The sequence below is a fragment of the Carlito syrichta genome, unplaced genomic scaffold (genome assembly GCF_000164805.1).
Source record: "Carlito syrichta isolate Samal-C Ts95f unplaced genomic scaffold, Tarsius_syrichta-2.0.1 Scaffold314285, whole genome shotgun sequence".
Lineage (NCBI taxonomy): Eukaryota > Metazoa > Chordata > Mammalia > Primates > Tarsiidae > Carlito > Carlito syrichta.
Window position 1 is genome coordinate 50,256 of NW_007258381.1, and position 19,909 is coordinate 70,164.

The 19,909-nt window shown below is 36.0% G+C and overlaps 1 protein-coding gene across 8 annotated transcripts in view; it reads left to right on the top strand.

Annotated features, from left to right (window-relative positions):
• The first annotated feature begins 383 nt into the window (after positions 1-383).
• Positions 384-19,909, top strand: part of MLIP (muscular LMNA interacting protein) — a 144,422-nt gene continuing 124,896 nt past the window's right edge. For 6 of the 8 annotated variants that reach the window (XM_008071294.1, XM_008071295.1, XM_008071292.1 and 3 more), the window contains exons 1-3: positions 419-541; positions 11,090-11,245; positions 13,799-14,176. In XM_008071294.1, the coding sequence (XP_008069485.1) occupies positions 446-541; positions 11,090-11,245; positions 13,799-14,176 (630 nt within the window). In that variant the 5' untranslated portion in view covers positions 419-445. Of the gene's footprint in view, positions 542-11,089; positions 11,246-13,798; positions 14,177-19,909 lie in introns of all 8 variants that reach the window. The other 2 variants (XM_008071290.1, XM_008071293.1) reach the window with 2 other exon arrangements.

Genomic DNA, 19,909 nt, shown 5'->3' on the forward strand with positions numbered 1-19,909 from the left:
TAGACACAATGTTTGCATGTATTTATACCACGAAATGTTCTCTGTGCTTGTGACCAACTGATTATTGAGATTGGCAGATGCTAGGGCCCTTCAATCAGCTTCTCTTTGCTGCACAATCTGGCTTTTTTCTTCCTCTCACAGAATATATAATTGGAATAAATGCATGAAAAGAAGAGAAGATAGATGCATATAGGTGACATTTTTTCACTTCGACTGATACCATTTCAGCAGTCAGTATGACCTCTCATAAAGTTCTAAATTGAAAGATTGCTGCAATATAAATCTGCTCTGTGGAGCTGACAACAGTCTTCAATTCAGGAATGATTCTGCTTTACCTCTTTTTAGAATTCCTTTTTTTTTCTGTGTGAGTGTGTGTGTTGTTTTAGTATGAGGCTCCCTTCCCACCTCAGTCATTGGCTTGCTGGCTCCCTTATGTGATGAATCAATGCTTTCAGAACAGGGGCTTCTCAGTGACTGCGGGAACAATTACTTCCAAATGAACTCGTGCATCTTAGCAGGGAGCGTTCAGACCACACCCCAGGTAAAAGGAAGTCTTTGCTTGATGCTTTCAATAACTTTTAAGAGCAGTGCACTGTGCTGGTGAGGTTTGCTGTGAGGGTGTGAGGGGAGTTAACCAGATGCAGAAAAATTTGTCTGTGTATGGAAATGAAATGTTATCTGAAGTCAGGGGAAAGGGCGAACTGATAAAGACAACAGTGCTCATTGGGGAAAAAAAAAAAAAGCTCCGGACTGCCCTTGGCATAGTTTTAGTGCTAAGATACCCTGTAGTGCCTTAACAGAAGGTTAGTGGCCATCTGTGAGTGTGGGTGTCAACATCTGAAGGAAGAGAACTTTTAGGGAAATGTAAGAAAGGAAAGTATTACAGCCCCAGACCGAACATAGGAGCAGTCAGCTTGCATGGCATGGGGGAAACCAATTTCTCAAATTATTATGCTGTCCAGTGAGAAGGTGATAGAGATTTTGACCATTTCAAAGTGTATTTAGAAAAAAATTTTAATCCTTTCATCTCTTATTTCTTTTATTAAAACAGTTTCCCAAGGATAGGAACTAAGATGTTTAAATGGCATTGACAACTGAACGTGTTAATTGGCAATTACCAAGTGCAATGCTATTAGCATGCATCTGTTGCTGCTTTGTGAGGAAAATGATTTTTCATCACCATAGCAATCCATTCTTGGGCCCCAGCAGAATTTGGCTACAGTATGCAGTGAATAGCAAATATATTTTTTCTTTCCTAGACAAGGGATTCAACAGTCTATGGGCTAACATGTGGCTCTTCATCTGAACGTTGCATAGCATGGTTAGTGTAACTTCAAATTCATTTCCAACAGAAATTCTTTGCAAATGAATATCAGATCTTTGGTAAGATAAGAGGATGCTAGGTAGAGGCGGAGAAAAGACCCCCATGCTAACATTGTACTGTTAGCTTAAAAGCGCATACCAAACGATTGCCCTTTCTGTGATTGTTCTGAAGATATGTATGTGGAGAGGACTTTTCCCTGATCTTGTTATTTTCCCATAGTAGCCCAGGAGGATGAATACATCTTTAATCCTATTAGATTTCCCGTTTTTATGTTTTCTGCGATGACATCATGTATTGGTTCAACTAAAATAAAATATTGTTTTCCGACACTGATGAGGAAATTTCAAGTAGGATATGAATGTTTTTGTAGACTATAACAATAAATTAAAAGAGAATAATTTTTCTTCTTTTCATTTCTTTCATTGTCAGCATGTGGTTATGTTTAGAAATTTCTTTAAGGGTATTGTTATAAAAGTACACTATTATAACATTCGTTTTCATTTTATACTTTGTTTCCATGCTATTCACTAAAAATTATAGCTATCAATCTTTAAAAAGTCTATAGCTTGTAGTATTGTTGAGCTCAATTTGTATTTCAGATATCTAAGTAGCATTTGAGCTATACAAATTGTGCAAGGCATTTGGAGAAGTAAATTTTTGTCTTTTATATGATTTAAAAGGTAAAGCTACTTATTGTTTATAATGGCTATATGTGTTTTGTAACCATGAGATGTTTATACTGAAGCCTTTCATATATCAGTTTTTTTTTTTTTTTTTGAGTTGGAGTCTCACTCAGTCGCCCAGACTGGAGTGCAGTGGCCGTTCCCGGCCACCGCAGCCTCGACCTGCTGGGCTCCGGTGATTCTGCCGCCTCAGCCTTCCAAGTAGCTGGAACTACAGGTGCGCGCTACCACGCACGGCTAATTTTTGATTTATTGTAGAGATGAGGTCTCGCCAGGTTGGCCAGGCGGGTCTCGAACCACGGGCTCAGGCAATCCACTCACCTTAGCCTCCCAAAGGCATGGGATTACAGGCTGAGCCACTGAGCCTGGCTCATATATCAGTTTTAAAATTTCATTTGGATACAACCTATAATAGACCTATAATTATCATGTGGGAGAAAGGGTGGGCTTAACTATAGAACCTGGAGACAAGGTCACAATTTCACTCCTCCTTCATTAACTGCTAAAAGATTATCTTTATTTCCTACTAAAATGAAATTTTAGGATGGATTATTTGAACTAGTCTTAGTGATTTCCTCGCCAAAACCACTTTCCATTCCTTTATGATATTGATGAGGTTAGTCATGTAAAGAAACTTTCCTAGAAAATAATACATCTAGAGTCTGTTGCATTATGCATTGCTGATCAGACAAGTGGGCTCCTCAAACCTCACAAGGGACCTGATGTTTCTTCTTACAAAGGAAAGCGGTGATTTATTATTTCCTGATGAAAAGCTGCCACCCAGGAATTGTGGCTTGACTGCAATAAAGTCAGAAAAGAGTATTGACTTTAAAGTCAGAAAAGAGTATTGAAAAATAAAAGGTGGCTCAGAAGGGTTTACCTGTATATTTCATGCCCTTTAAGGCAGTGGTCCTCAACCTTTTTGATATCAGGGATCGGTTTCATGGAAAACAATTTCTCCACAGATGAGGGGGAGGAGGGATGACTTTGGAACGATTCAAGTGAATTAGTACATTACACTTATTGTGCACTTTATTTCTAATATTATTACATTGTAATATATAATGAAATATATAGCATCACCATCCCAGCTCCACCTCAGATCATCAGGTATTAGATTTTCATAAGGAGGGCGCAACCTAGATCCTTGCATGCACAGTTTACAATAGGATTCGTACTCCTATGAGAATCTAATGCTGCTGCTGATCTGACACAAAGCAGAGCTCAGGTGGTAATGTGAGCCATGGTGAGTGGCTGTGAATACAGATGAAACTTTGCTCTTTTGCCTCCTGCTCACCTCCTTCTGTGAGGCCCAGTTCCTAACAGACCACAGACAAGTACCAGTTTGTGACCCCCTTGGGGCCCTGTTATAAGGCATATGTGTTATTCCTACAAGGTATAGGATCTTAGTTACTAGAATGTTATAACCTTCAGTGTTTGGTCATTAGGTTCTTCTAGAACTTGGGTGAAATCTCCTACAAGGACATTAAATGATCTTTGTTTGATTTCATGTTCACAAAGAAAATCTCTAATTAACAATCTACTGTCCCACATAGTCTGATCCAGGATCCTCTTAACCCCAGCTTCACATTTATTTAAGATTGTGCCAGTATGCTATCAAATCTGTCCTGATTCCAGTCTTGCCATCACCCAGCATGGCTCTTTTTTCACAGGGATGCCTCCAATACTCAGTTTCAAGGCGAATGCCTGATTGTGTAATCATCCAGGATTGCCATGCTTCTAATGACCAAGTTATCAAAATATTATATCATATTATGACTCTGAGCCATTCTCTCCAATAGTCACCATTATATCTAATCTGTTTTCCAAACCACAGAGACCTCTAGTTCCTTGAACATGATAGTCTTTTTTCTTCCTTATCTATCTAGCCTGAACTTCATGGTTGATCATTTGCTCTACTCTCATCAGAACTCTTTTTTTGAGAAAGCAGGATTTATTGAGAAGACACAAAAGCTCCCAAATTGGGAGGGGACATGAAGGCATTGCCCACTCTTAATTTTCTTTTCTTTTTTCTTTTTTTTTGAGTTGGAGTCTCACTCTGTCGTCCAGACTGGAGTGCAGTGGCCGCTCCCGGCCACCGTAGCCTCGACCCGCTGGGCTCCGGCGATCCTTCCGCCTTGGCCTTCCAAGTAACTAGAACTACAGGCGTGCGCTACCACGCCCGGCTAATTTTTGATTTATTGTAGAGATGAGGTCTCGCCAAGTTGCCAAGGCGGGTCTCGAACCCGCGGGCTCAGGCAATCCACTCACCTCAGCCTCCCAAAGGCGCGGGATTACAGGCTGAGCCACCAAGCCCGGCTCTCTTAATTTTCTTATACTCACAATATTCTTCTACCCAAACCACACCTAAACCTAAACTATAAGTGCTTTAATTGACTTTCTCTGTACCTATAGTAATCTGTTTAGCATTTCTTGAGAGACTATCAAACAACCAAGCAAATTGCCTTACTACAAATTCATGGATTTATATGGGCTGGACCCTTAGCATAGTCTGTCAGTACTTTTGTTTCTGGTTAGGTCTCTTACCCGCTGCTGTCAATGTTTCAGGCTTTTCTGTTAGAGTCTGTAGGGTTCAGCCTTGAATCTCTTCTTTTTTTAAATTTTTGTTTACCCTTTAGTGATCTTATTTAGTCTTATGGTTTTAAATACCACCTATAGGTTAATAACCCTTACAATTTTATCTGCAGCATAGACTGTCCTCTGAACTTGACTTACATACTCACATTTCTACTTGAATATATATTGGGCATATCAACTTGGTCTTCAGTCCTCAAATCAGTTTCAATTATTGTCTTCCCATTTTAGTGAATTATGTCTCATTTTCATTTCTCATGGTTATTCAGGTCAAAAATTTTATAGCCACCTTGACTCTTGTTTATTTCTCATATTCACCTACAGTTTGCCAGCAAATTCTCTTTTTCTTTTAAAATATAGCCAGAATTGTATTACTTCTTATCACCATTACTGCAGCAACCTACATTCAACCCACGATTTTTTTTCTTGAGTATTGAAATAGACTTATAACACATCTTCATAGCACTTATAAAACTAGTTCTGTATGTTTTGCATATTTTTTTTGTTTACTGACTGTCTCCCTTCACTACAGAGTAAAACTCCAACAGGGAAAGTAGGAATTTTTGTTTACTGTTATAATACCAATCCGTGGAGTAGTGACTGGCATTTAGTAGGTATTTAATAAGACTTCACTGAATAAATGAAAATTAGTTAAAGGCAAAGTGTTCAAGTGAGGGTTGGCTTTAGTCAGAGTGTTAGTAGCAAAACTGAAGGCCAGAGAAAAGGGCAAAGATGCAGATCAGTGAGTAGATGTGGTTGGCAGGCCTTGGAAGTTCTCTTCTGAGTGCTTCAGTTATCACAGTTATTTATTCAGTGAAATGGGAAACAAAGTCATCAGCTTAAATTGAGAATGGGAAAGAGATATCAGGGGCTTGAAGAAAGGAAAAAAGATGTGAAAGAGTTTTCGAGTACAGTGAAAGAGTGAATAAGTTATAGAAGTAGTGTCTGGTTATGGGGCAACATTGAAGACCCTGCTTGAGGCTATTTATAAATTTGAATTTAGACCAGTAGCATGGGTGTGTGATTCCCCAGCTACAAGGACCTTCATGGTATAGGAGTAGAGTATGTAGAAGGTTAGATTTAATAAGGACTGTAATTTACTCAAAAGGGAGGACAGGGCATTTGAGGAATATCCAAGGGAGTCATTTACTTTTTGAAGTTGGTAAAATTAGTAAAAGGCAAAGTGTTTAAGTGAGGGTTGGCTTTAGCCGGAGCATTAGTAGCAAATAAGACAAATGTGGGAAAACAATGTTGGAATTAATCATTAGATATTAATCCTGGTGGAGTTAAAAATATTGGAATTGGAATACTGGAGGGAGTGGTAGGGTGAGTTAAGAAGTGGTGGTCAGAGAATTAAAAAAAAAAAAACTAAGAGTATGGAGGGTTTGCCTAGGAATATGAAAGGCAAAGAAGAGTGGAGGTCAAGGAAATGCAATATTAGAAAAGTTACCTATCGAGATACAATACTTGGTATTAGAAAAAGCATAGTGTTAAAGAGAGTGACATTGAGCCAGGAGCTAAATCTTTAAGAGAAGAAGAGTTGTAGGCAGATGACAGCAACTAAGAGAAGCAGTGAAAGATGTAGACTGATGAAGTGAGATTCAAAGCTGGGACTTTTAGGTATGAGAAAAGAAGAACAGTCTAGGGGCAGTAAAGAGGAGTAAGGAGGATACCTGCCCTACTTCCAGGCATAGTGGCACAGGAATGTGAGAAAAATAGCTACCAGTGAAAGAGCTTCCTAGGAAACAGAGTCCTTTAGAGCAAACCATGTTTTAATTACAGCTAGAATGTAAAAGGGATATTTAGAGAAGATAAGGATATGAAAGGTTTTTTTAATGGCTGACTTGATTCCAGGAAGTATACAGTAAAAAGGTTTCAAGAGTCAAAGCAGGGCCCAAGATGGGAACCAACTAAGAATGTGCATAGCAAACAGGGATTCAGGGAAGACTCAGAGATCTGAGATTCTCATGGGTGCTAACATGAACTGGGTTAAAGGGCATTCCCATAAGGTCATAAGGTTTTAGTGGTCCAAGCCATAGGAATGTGGCATGACTTGAAAGGAGGAGAATTGGGGGTCTTGTCAGGGCATACCATATTTCTTATGACAGAGGCATGAATGTGGCATAAGGGTAGTATTACTCTGACTGGATGGGGCTGATTTTATTTTATCATGAAAATTATTATATCAAAAGTTATTGACCAACGAAAGAGAGTTATTTTTTAAAGATCGACAAAATCAGCAATCTTTAGCTATGATGACAAAGAAAAAAGAGAAAACAAATAAATAAAACCAGAGATGAACGAGACATTACAACTTATCTTGCATAAATACAAAGGATCATAAAATACTACTATAACCATTATATAACAATACATTGAATAACTAGCAGAAATGAATGCATTCCTGAACACATACAACCCACCAAGATTGAATTATGAAGAAATAACAAATTTGACCAGACTAATAATGAATAAGACAGTTGAATCAGTAATTGAAAAAAAAAACCTCCCATCAAATAAAGACCCGATGGCTTCACTGCTGAATTATACCAAATATTTAAAGAAGAATTAAGACCAATTATTCTCAGACTATTCCAAAAAATTGAAGAGGAGGGAATGCTTCCAACTCATTTTACAAGGCCAGCATTACCCTGATACCAAAACCAGACAAAATACAACAAAAACTGCAGGATAATATCCTCGATGAACATAGATGCAAAATTTTCACCAAAATACTAGTTAACTGAATCCAACAGCATGATTGAGTGGGATTTATTTCAGGAATGCAAAGATGTTTCAACAAAAGATGCAAATAAATAAACCTGATATGCCACATTAACAGAATGAGAAATGAAAATCATATGATTTTTCTCAATAGATTAAAAGCATTTTTGCCCCAAATTTAACATTCCTTTTTGATACAAATTCTCAACAAATTAGGTATAGAATGAATACCTCAAAACAGTAAAGTCTCCATATGACAAAAACCACAGGTAACATCATTCTGAACAGGAAAAAGTTGAAAACTATATTCTGAGATCCGAAAAAGAAAAGGATGCCCACTCTCGCTACTTCTAGTCAACACAGGACTGGAAGTCCTAGTCAAAGCAGTTAGGCAACAGAAAAAATAAAAGGTATCCAATTTGTAAAGGAAGAAGTTAAGTTGTCCCTGTTTGCACATGACAGCATCTTATATATAGAAAATCCTAGACTCCACAAAGAAACTGATAGAGTTGATAAGCAAATTCAGTAATGTTACAGAATACAACATTAACATGAAAAAATTAGTCATGCTTCTGTAGACTCACATGATCTCTCTAAAACAATCAAGAAGGCAATTTCATTTAACATAGCTACAAAAATTAAATACTTAGAAATAAATTTGACCAAGAGTTGAAAGATCTCAACAATAAAAACTATAAAACATTGATAAAAGACATAAAAGAAGATACAAATAAATAGAAAATTATTGTGTTTATGGATTGGAAGAATTAATATTGTTAAAATACTTATATTTATAGAATACCTATTTATATAATCCCTATCAAAATGCCAGCGACATTCTACACAGAATAGAAAAGCAATCCTAAAATTCATATGGGACCATAAAAGACCCTGAATAGTCAAAGCAATCTTGAACAAAAAGAACAAATCTGGAGCCATCAAACTACCTGACTTAAAAATATACTGCAAAGCTATAGTATTCAAGGGCCCAGAAATAAATCTATGCATTTATTATCGATTTTTGATAATGATGTCAAGAGAGGGAAAATACAGTCTCTTCAATAAATGGTATTAGGAAAACTAGATATCCACATGCAGAAGGATGAAACTGGACTCCTATCTCTCATAATACACAAAAATAAACTCAAATTAGATTAAAGACTTAAATGTAAGACCAGAAACTATGAAACTACTAGAAGAAAACATGGGAGAAGATTTCCATGACATTGGTTGGTGCAATAATTTTTTTGGATATGACCTTAAAAGCACAGGCAAAAACCCCAAAAATAAAGAGATGGGATTTTATCAAACTAAAAATCTTCTGAATAGCAAAGGAAAACAGTTAACAGAATGTAGAGACAACTTACGAAATGGGAAAAAAATTGCAAACTATATTTCTGATAAAAGGTTAATAACCAAAATATTAAGAACCAAAAACTTAATATTTTGGTTATTAACCAAAATATTAAGAACTCAAATTACTCAATAGCAAGAAAACAAGTAACCTGATTAACAAATGGGCAAAAGATGCAATAGACATTTCTTAAAGGAAGACACAAAAGTGACCAACAGGTATATGAAAAATGCTTAACATCTCTTATAATCAGGAAAAGGCAAATCAAAATCACAATGAGATATTACCTCACTCCTTTTGGAATGACTATTATAAAAGAGACAGAAGATAATTGTTGGTGAGGATGTGGAGAAAAGGGAACATTTACTCACTGTTGGTAAGAATGTCAGTTAATGCAGTCGTTATGGAGTTTCTTTAAAATATTCAGAATAGAAATACCATTTGATCCAGCAAACTCACTACCAGGTACATATGCAAAGGAAAAAAAAAATCAGTATGTCAAAGAGATTTGCGCATTTTCATGTTTATTGCAGCACTATTCACAGCGCTGAGATAGGCAATCAATCTAAGCATCCATCAACAAATGAATAGATAATAAAAATGTGTATATGTATACAATAGAATATTGTCCAGTCATAAAAAGAATAAAATTCTGTCATTTGCAACAACCTGGATGAATCTGAAGGACATTATGCTAAGTGAGATAAGCCAGCCACAGGGAGACAAACACTGTATGAGTTTACTCATATGTGGAATCTAAAACAGTAGATCTTTTAAAAGTAAAGGGCAAATGGTGGCTACCAGTGACTAGGGTGGTTAGGAGGAAGTGACGGTTGGGGATGTTGGTCAAAGGATATGCAATTACAGTTAAATAAAATGAGTGACTTCAAGAGTTCTATTGTACACAGTGACTATAGTTAATGGCAATATATTGCATTCTTGAAAACTGCAATGACAGTAGATGTGTTCTCACCACAAAAATGACAATGATGTGAGGTAATACGTTTGTTCATTAGCTAGATTTAACTATTCCAAAATGTATATATTTTAAAATATCATGTTTATATGATAAATACATGCAATGCCATCTATTACAAAAGCAATTCTCATCACCTCACCCTTCCTACTTTCCGCACCTTACCACATCTGTGAACTTTTCTACATCTCAGTTCATTTTCTCCAGTCTCAAAGGAGACTGTGTTCCTTCTCTTGTTTCCTTATTTCACCTGCTTCCTCTAAGACCTTGCTCCCTTTTCCTTTTCCCCTGTGCCCCGACCCTGGGCTATAGATACGCTCACATTTACTCCGTTACAAGACCAACAAAAGTACCTCATTGGCTCTATCTTCCTAATGACTCTCAACCTTTCTTTTAACTTCTCATCCAAACTTCTTGAAAGAGAAGTCTACAGTACTGTTTTTTTTTTCTTCCTTTCCCATTTATTCCTCAAGTTTTTGTTTTTGACTTTTTGTTCTGGTCTCTAGCCTTGTGACTTTTAAAACCAGATGTATGTATCTAGCATTCTAGTATGACTATGTCATTTCTCAATCAACAATGCTCTAATGGCTCCTGTTGTCAAAGAACAAAGTCCAAGCTTGACACATTTCCCACTGCTGCTGCCCACTGTGCTTCCCCTCATCTCATTTTTTCTGGCTGGGATATCCTTATCCTCCTCTTCACCTGTACTTACATTGCAGGTGTTGCCTTTTATGCAGCTTCCCAGGTTGGGCGGGCACCCGTCATCATTGTTCTATGAGTTGTCTATGCATATCTTTTTTCTACTTACGGCTAGTTTAAAATTGTTTCCTATTCTTCATTTTTCCCCTACCTCTGGAGTGCTTACCACAGATAAAACAAATAAAAAAATTATTTTGAATACATTCTTTTGAATAAATTAAGGAGAAGGTATATCCTTAGGAAGAGACACTGGCATTCTGATAGTCATGCTTTCAGTTTCAAACTCATATTGTAGCATTCTTGTTAATGATAAGTTCTGGAATTTTCTTGCAGACTTACTTGTGAGTCAGTAGTTGAACCTGCTAACCCAGGGTTAAATAGATAAAAGTCAATTTTGAAACAGACTAAGTGATAAGTTTGTGATGACCCTACTGAGTTAGAGATGCTCTGTAAGAGTCCAGCTTCTCAGCTTGCCAACCTGCTCTTTTATTGCCATATCCTACAACAGGATCTTCCTGGGGCTGTACTGTTTTCTTTGGTAAATGGTATCATAAAAAAAGGTTCTGATACACTATGACTATTTTTATAATTGTTTGCTTTGGCAACCCTATACATGATCACAGGACAATGGCAATTTATCAAAATAAATGAGGTAGATATCATGGCATATGGAGAACAAAGTCAAGATAAACTTTTGACAAGACTGAAAGTCTAATTTATTACGTATCTCATAGGTCTCTTCTGGTGATTCTGAAGCCAAACCTCTGATCTTCACATTTGTTCCCACTGTCAGAAGACTACCAACCCACACTCAGTTGGCTGACACCTCTAAATTTCTTGTTAAAATTCCAGAAGAACCAAGTGATAAGAGTCCAGAAAGTGTAAATAGGGTAGGAGGATTTTTATTCTTTTTTATTTCAAACAATTATATTAAATTGTTCATAATAATGATGTGGAAATTTGTATCAATGTTTATCTTCCATACTTAAATGAAAATGACTGTGAATCTAAGGTGGACTAAAAACAATAATGCAATAGAAGCCTAAATGTTATCAAATCCCACGTTCTTTCTAATGGTTTATTCTCAACTGTTTTGAATTGATGCCCTATTGCTTGCTATTCACATGACAAATTGTGCCTCCTGGAGCCTTCTCCCAAATGTTTCTTTAGAAAATAAAAACAAAAATTTAAATGTTTTAATTTGTCTCAAAAGAAAATACAAGATAAAACAGTGAAACACTATTATTTACTTGTAATAAGTTAGTAACATTAAAATATGTCAAACCCAATGCTGGGGCAGTTGTGGTAATGATGACATGCTCATATTCTGCTGCTAGTTTTATAACTTTGTACAATTTTTTTGTGAAAGTCCCTTATCTATGATCATAAAGCTGTTCATAACCTTTCAACAGTCTAACTCTTGGAAAAGTATCTCAGGGAAATATTACATAAGAAGAAAAACGTTTTGTAGGAAAATAATTAGGAAGAAATAAAAGCAGCCTAATATCTAACAATCAGAGAAAATTTAAGAATATAATAATATATCACTTTGGCAAAGTTAAAATTATGGCAATTATGTAACTCCATATAAGATGTTAACCTTATAATATTAGGTGATAAAATAGGCTATAAAATTGTATTGTATCCTGATTATAACTATCTAAAATGAGACCAAGACTGGAACTGAAATTATACAAATAAAAGAGCTTGAGAATGACGTGTGATAAAATAATAAAATTTTGAGTAGAATATTTTTCTCTTAAAATATGTTTTAATATTGTTTTATTCAAAATAAAATGAAATTAGAGGAACTTTGTGTTATTCTTGAAACAACTGGAAAAGGATAAAATAATCAGATTTACCTTGTCTATATGAAAATATCTAGAAAGTAGTAATATATTCATAATCCTGGGGTTTTCAATGCTGCTGTTTTATTTGAAGGACTAATGGGGCCAAACTATCTCAAAGAAATTATAAAGATTATATATGACACTTCTGCCAAATTTCTTCCTAATGATATTCATTTACATACAATATAGTAATAGGATCCTTTTTTATTAGATCCTACCAGTGTTGTAAGACCACAGCTATAGAAACCAATCTTGGTTGCATACCTCTAAAGCTTCCTAATATGATAATATTCATCTGCTGAATGCCATAATATGCATCAACCACATCTTTAAAAGATTCAAATTTTTTCTCTGTGTTTTTAAACAATTCAACATTAGAGTAGCATCATTCCTCATTCATTTATATACTTAAGAACTATTTACTGAACACATGCTCTGCTCTTGGTGTTCGGATTCCAACTGAACAGACAATTCATATGGCATATCTTTTATCACAAGGCAGACTATGAGAAAAGTAAAAATTTGTAATCAAATCCCAGGTAGTAATAAATGCTATAAAAATACATCAGGTTAAGGAATAGTGAAAGATAGAAGCAGAGAAATCCTAACCAAAGGCAATTTGTGTTTTATCCTAGCTATATCATCATTTTCAGCTGAGGATTTTGGGATGAGTGTATATTATAAACTCTTGAGGTATATCTATTTAGTGGTTGGATTTCTATCATCACACATATGTATGAGACCACATTAAATAGACCATCATAGTTGAAATTGTTTATTTTATTTAGTGGCTTACTTTTTATTAAAATAATTTTAGCCAAACAGAAATGTTGCAGATAAAAGAAAAATATCAAAACAAAAAAATGGACATCAAATCATTTAAATACAATCTTAGTATACATGACTGTTGTCATTCTAGAAAAAGAAGTATGGTGGCTTGATAAAGACATCTTATTCCTGGTCTTATAAATCTCTGTGTATTCATATACAGAGAAAATCGTATGGGAAGAGATTTCGAATTACAAGTCCAAAACAAAATATAGTAAAAAACACTTTGTGCTAAAAATATCTACATCTTTTTTTGGTGTCCTATTCACGAGTTCTTCTCAATTAGCTTAGATTGTTTGGTCTGACTATCTATACATTCTGTTCCAGTTTTATTTTTTTCTCTCAGAGTTTTAAAGAGATTTTGTATTATTTTAGAATCTTTCAATGGGATTTCCTTCCTCCCCTGGTTTTTAAAAGATATAATTTGTTTAACCATTAACTGAACTATTGCCTAATCCCCATTTGTTTCATGTAAAACATTGCTCTCTTTCTCTTAAAAAAAATCATATCATAATTCACTTGAAAATGGTTAGGTTTGCATGCTGATGTCCATTCTGAGCCCCAGGTTGTCTGAGCTCAGATCAGGACAAACAGGTGAGCTAGTAGAAATGAATCATGAACTTCAACTCAGTCCCTCTTAAGCCAACCTAATTTAATGTATTTTAAAAACTCCTTACATGCAGATAAAGCTTCTCAGTGTACATGCCGAAAAAGAGACATTTATTAACCAATGTCAATGCTTTTATCTCTTTACATCTATTACAGTCTAATTCCAATGACTACTTGACCTTGAAAGAGAGAGACCAAGGGACGTCGACTTATCCTTCAGAGGTCAGTGAGACAATTTCTCAAGAAAGGGAAATTAAAGCAAACACACTTCAAGGCATGCAGCAAAGTGATCTCTTCAAAGCAGAATATGTCTTTGTTGTGGACTCTGAAGGAGAAGATGAAGCTACAAGCAGAAAAGGTGAACAAGGACCCTCAGGAGGGACGGTCAGCACAGCCACTCGGCCTAAGTCTCTAGCCATCTCTTCCAGTCTAGTCTCTGATGTGGTGCGTCCCAAAACACGGGGAACTGGTCTCAAAGCCTCATCATATCCTGAAATGGCTCATGGAATGGTCCCTCAGCAAAAGCATGGACAGGTAGGTTTTGTTTTCTTGCTGTAAGAAAAAAAATATATGTTTATACGCCTTTGTCTTGGGCTGTCTGCAAAGGCCTTCCTGTTCAAGGCATATCAAACTCTCAAAGAAAAATATGTTAAAACCAAAATCTCAATGTCATAAATTACCACAGTGTAAACATAGATAATAAACCCATAAGATAAAAGGAATTAAGCAATTATACTGTGAATTGGCTGAGGAGAAAATTTAATACATTTACCTGGAGTAGATTTGGGAGACTATTACCTCCTTCTTTTAACCAACTCTTGGAGAAGATTGATACTAAAAATTTCTTTAGTCAAGAGAGTGCTTAGTGAGCTAGGTGCATCAAGAAGCATACTTCAGATATAAGAAAAATCTAGTGAGAAGACATTAATTGGATATGAGATGTAGACACATTGATTTAAACTACTAAAAGAGTAGTAAAACTAGAAAATAAGAGTGTGTGAGGAAAACAATTTTCCCCTTTGTGCCTTAAGGAAAATCTACTGACCTCAGTGAAATGGGGAGAATATCCCGCCCCAAAACTCAGCAATAAGATTGAATGGTTCCTTTAAGGTAGAGAATCTCTGGTACAATGGGAAAAGACCCGTATCCATGATGGCAGGAAAGCAGAGAGATAGGGAGGAATTTTGAAGGACAAAAAAAAAGATTTTGCCATTGACTGGTTATTTGGTATAACGTAAGTATAAGATGACATTGACAAGGTGTAATTAGAATGGTAAGAATGCAGAGGCTGGCTTTGAGAGTATGTCATGGCTGCGAAGCTCTAATTTCTTGATGATGAGCATGATGAGTGGGTACCGAGATGCCCTGCTTAGGATTAGTAGATCAGGCATTAGCAATCAACCCAAAGTTTGAAGAACATTTTAACTGGTGTGTTGGTCTTTTTGTGCTACCAGGACCTATGCAAATTGGTAGAATAGGCATTTTATTTTTGGTGCCAATTAGTCTTTATTTCTTCAGCCTTCACTGACTTTTTGATGCTTTATCATTTTAAAGTATATAGTATCCTATATGCCTTCTGGTAATAAACAATTCTGTGCTACCTCCCACATAGGTCTACTGAACTAAAACATTGATTTCTTCTTGAAGTTTATTCTCATCTAAGTATTGGAATAAAACATTATGAATATATAATTAAAGATATTCTCAATAAGCTGTGACAGGCTTAAACATTTCTTTCTTGCCTCAGAAAAGATGATGAAATAACCAAGTTGGAGATGTGGGCATTCCCCTTGTCAGTGGAGAGTAGTTTTATTTGGCTTCTTTGATAACAAAATGTAAGTGTGATGATACCAAATATTAATAATGAAAAAACTAACAAAGAGATATTTTTTACTTTTTTTATTTACTCTTTTTTTGACAATCAATAGATTTACTTCCTTGATTGACTATTTTTATTTTTGTATGTGATCAAATATATGGAAGTCAAACTAGAGGCCGAATACATACAAGGGGGAACCCAGCAGGAATTGATTTATGAAAAATTGTATATTTATTCTTACATGTTTAAACTTCAGTCACCTTCAAATACTCTCCATTTGATGCCATACACCTAAATTGAGATGCTTTTTTCACTACTCAGAATAGTTTTTGAACTTGCCAATTTTGATACCTTTTAGTGCTTCTGCCATTTTTTGTTTCACCTCTTCTACATCGGCAAAATGTTTCCCTTTGAAGACTTTTTTATCCTGAGAAGCAGAAAAAAAAAAAGTCACTTGGGGTGAGATGGGGTGAATAGGAGGGGTGGGGCATGGGGTCATGCTGTTTTTGGTTAAAAACTACTGAGCTCTCAGCGTGGTATGGGAAGGCGTGTTGTCATGGTGGAAGAACCAGTCACCTCTTTGCCACAATTTGGGATGCTTCTTCCACAAATTGTGATGCACCTTTCTGAAAACTTCCAGATAAAAACTTTGGCTGATCATTTGGTTGACCTAGTGGAGGATACCTGTATTCCAAGGAGCCCACCCTCCAAAAGATAACTCTGTTTTTTGGGGAATTCCCCTTGTACTTTGAAATCTTTTTCCCCAGCAAAGTTATTTAAGAGTAGGTTATAGTTTATATTATCAAAGCTCCAAATACAAAGGCAAAGCTCAGCCTAATACATTAATTATGGCTGAAAATTATGATTACCAGTAATGGAGGAATACTAGATCCCGAAATATTTGGGAATAGCCATTGTTCTTGTTTCCATTTGAGTGAATAGGAGGTTTTCATCAAATAAAAATAAAGTGACTGTTACCACAAATGTAAACTAAGAAGATGTGTCCAAAAAAAGCATGCTGGGAAGCTTAATATAGTCACTGTGAAACTTTAATGTCAAAAGTAAAAAAAAAATTCCTTGATTGGACTGCTTGATGCCAACAATATCAAGTAAATATTTTCAAGTAAATGAAGTTCTGGTCTACCTGGTAAAAATGAATCTATGTATACAACTGTCTAATAAGGTAGCACTATCAGTTAGTCAGTAAAAAGCTATTTCTAAGAAGTGTCTTCAGATCTTAGTCTGACCTTTAACCTTTCTACAACCTAGCCTCAATGTCCTTTTTTATCTACACCTTGGACATCTCACTTTCATCTCTCCTAATTTATCACTGAAATACACACTTCATAACTTCCCATCCCTGAGTCTTCGATTCCTCTGGTGGAATGCTTCCTTCTTTGCCCAACCCTTCTCCATTTTGACCTAGGCTACTTGATAATCTAAGCTAAGTTTCAGTAGGCTCTCTTCTTAGAGATGTTCCCTTTGAAGAGGAGTTAGTTCTCTGCCTTCATCTTTGTGATGTTTCTTTATTGTTTTGTAGCTTAAAAAAAAATCTCCATTATGATTCCTTTTCACCTTGCTGTAATAATCAATTTTATCTTTCTTCCTCACTGATTGAAAACAACTTGAAGTTGTTTTTGTTCATTTCTGTATCCCTAGCACTTAGTGCTGTGTGCTGCACACAAGTAGGGTTCAATAAGGTGTATGAAAAGAAAAAATATTCAAAAGTTCACATTCTGCTTATCTTTAAAGTCCTTGCTCAGATATTGACTTCTTCATGAAATCTGCTTTGATTTCCTCAGCGAGAGCAAACTCTGAATATAATTCTGATAGTTTTTTTTCTGTGCCTATTTTTAAATTATCATATAATGTACTATAGCTATTTAGGTACAAGCCTTATCTCCTCTAACAGACTGTAAATTCTTTAAAGGTAAAGCCCTTGTTAAATTCATCTTTACTAAAAATTTTTTTCCTTACAGTGGTTAGCATATTATATTGAACGTAGTGAATGTAAATATTGGGTTGAATGTATATACTCACCAGTTGCTTTTGAAGTGATGTGCTTAAGTAAAAGAATGCTATATTTTAAAAATCACTAAACAATTTTAAAGTGTAAAGCAAAAGTAAAAATGCTATGTAAAATAAACAGTTGAATTAAAAGCCTCTTAAATAAAATTCAGGAAAAGAAGAGTCTTGAATGTTCATATAAAAGTCTAAGATTTTTGTTACCTAAGGATAGTATTAGAGTTAAAATAGAAGTGAATACAGACACAACACTCAGTGATTTGTCTGAAGGACCTGGATAAAGCCTGGAGCACCACTATGTCCTGCTAATTTATTTTTTTCTAGAGACAGGGTCTTGCTATGTTGCCCAGGCTGGTCTTGAACTCTTGTCCTCAAGATGGTAGGAATAAAAAGAGAGCCTTATGGGAGAGAATTAGCTGGACTTGTTCACTGACAGTATATGGGAAGCATTAATCAGAAATTAAGTTTATTACTAAAGGAATTGGATGAATGTTGGCATCATTAATTGAGGAAAGAATAACAGGTCTTGGGAGGGGATAGAAAGAGATGAGATATCTGGCATTGAATTTGAGATGCCTTTGTGGTACTGCATGATGATATCTAGGAAGAAGCTGAAGAATGCCTTTGGAACAAACCAGAGAGGTGGGAGACTGCAGATAATGTGCTGTATAAGTTGAAGTGATGAGAGTGGAGGTATTCACTCAGGGAAAGAATGTAGAACAAGAAGACATAGGATTCAAGGCAGGAAATCACAAAATAGAAAGGACCTGTAAAAAAAAAAAAAAGCTGGGCTCAGTGGCTCAGCCTGTAATCCCGTGCCTTGGGAGGCTGAGGTGAGTGGATTGCTGGAGCCTGCGGGTTCAAGACCCACCCGGGCAACTTGGGGAGACCTCATCTCTACAATAAATCAAAAAATTAGCTGGGCGTGGTAGCGCGTGCTTGTAGTTCCAGCAACTTGGAAGGCTGAGGTGGAAGAATTGCCGGAGCCCAGCAGGTCGAGGCTGCAGTGGCCAGGAGCGTCCACTACACTCCAGTCTGGGCAACAGAGTGAGACTCCAACTCAAAAAAAAAAAAAAAAAGATAAGCCAATGAGAAGCCTGGGAGGAAACTAAAGAAGTTGGAGAGAGTGGTTTCATGCAATGAAACCAAAGGGACTTTCAACATAAAGAGTGGTCAATAGAGGAAATATAAAACAAGGCCCAATAAAACGGGGTCTGTCAAATCTGGAAATTAGGAGGTCCCATAATGGGGACAGTGTGAGTGGTGTGGTGGGGTCAGAAATCGAGTCGGGAAATGGTTGAGAGGTGAGAACAGGGAAGTCCTGCATTGGAAGGGTGGTATGGGAAAGCAAAAATGATATGGGCAATTTTCTGGCCATGCTTCTCTGAGCCAGTTAGTTGAAATCATAAACCTCAGTTTCACCATCTTATAAAACCTGTCTTGAAAATGATTAAATGAAATAATACATGCAAAGTGTTTAAAATAGTACCTAATCAGTGGTAGGCTTTCAACAGATGATTTTTGGTATTTAAGAAGCTTGAGATGGCAGTAGGTTTTTAGGCACAGAATAGAAAATATGTGGAGAGGGAGAGGTTTTATACATTTATTCAAATACAGCTCAGATGTAAAAACTGAGGAGCGGACATGGAACATAAAAAATATGATCATAAAAACTGACAGGGATTAAATAGAGGAGGTTTGTACACAAAATTCTGGGGAATTGGGACATCAGCAGATATATTTATTAAATGACTAGATTTCATGGATCTATGAAAAAGGGATTATAATAAATTATTTAGACAGGGCATTAGTCACAGAAATCTTCCTTTCTTATACCTTACACCTCAAGTTTATAATAAAATACCCTATTTGTACCAGAGCATTATAGTAAAATAGTCTTATGTGTCTCTCTCACCCCACTAGATTCCTGAGTTCCTTGAATTTTACAAAAAATTCTTTTTCTCACCTCTGCTTTCCATCACCCAATACAATGCCTGGAATAATGTGGGCACTTAGAAAGTGCTGATAAATGAATGAATAACCCTTTTTATTGGGGTCTCTGTAATATAAATAGAGAATAGACATTAGATGAACTCTTTTCATAAGCATTCATAGCTGAGAGAAAAGTATTATACTCTAGTATTATATAGAGAAAGTAGAAGAGAACCTAGGACTTCTGCCTTACAGTTAGTGTTGTAACTCTATACATAGCTTAGTAAAGCAAATAATCTATAGCTTTTGATATCAGAAATTTAGAGGTTGAAAACCTTGAAAGAAACTGGGAGGCTAAACTTCCATGTTGGATTCTGCTAACTGTTGGGAAGATTAGCTTGCAATGCCACAAGTAGTTTCTGAAACATGCCACGTTTGTACTAAGATTCCAGGAGGACATGTGAACATGGCCATCAGCTGGATGACTCTTT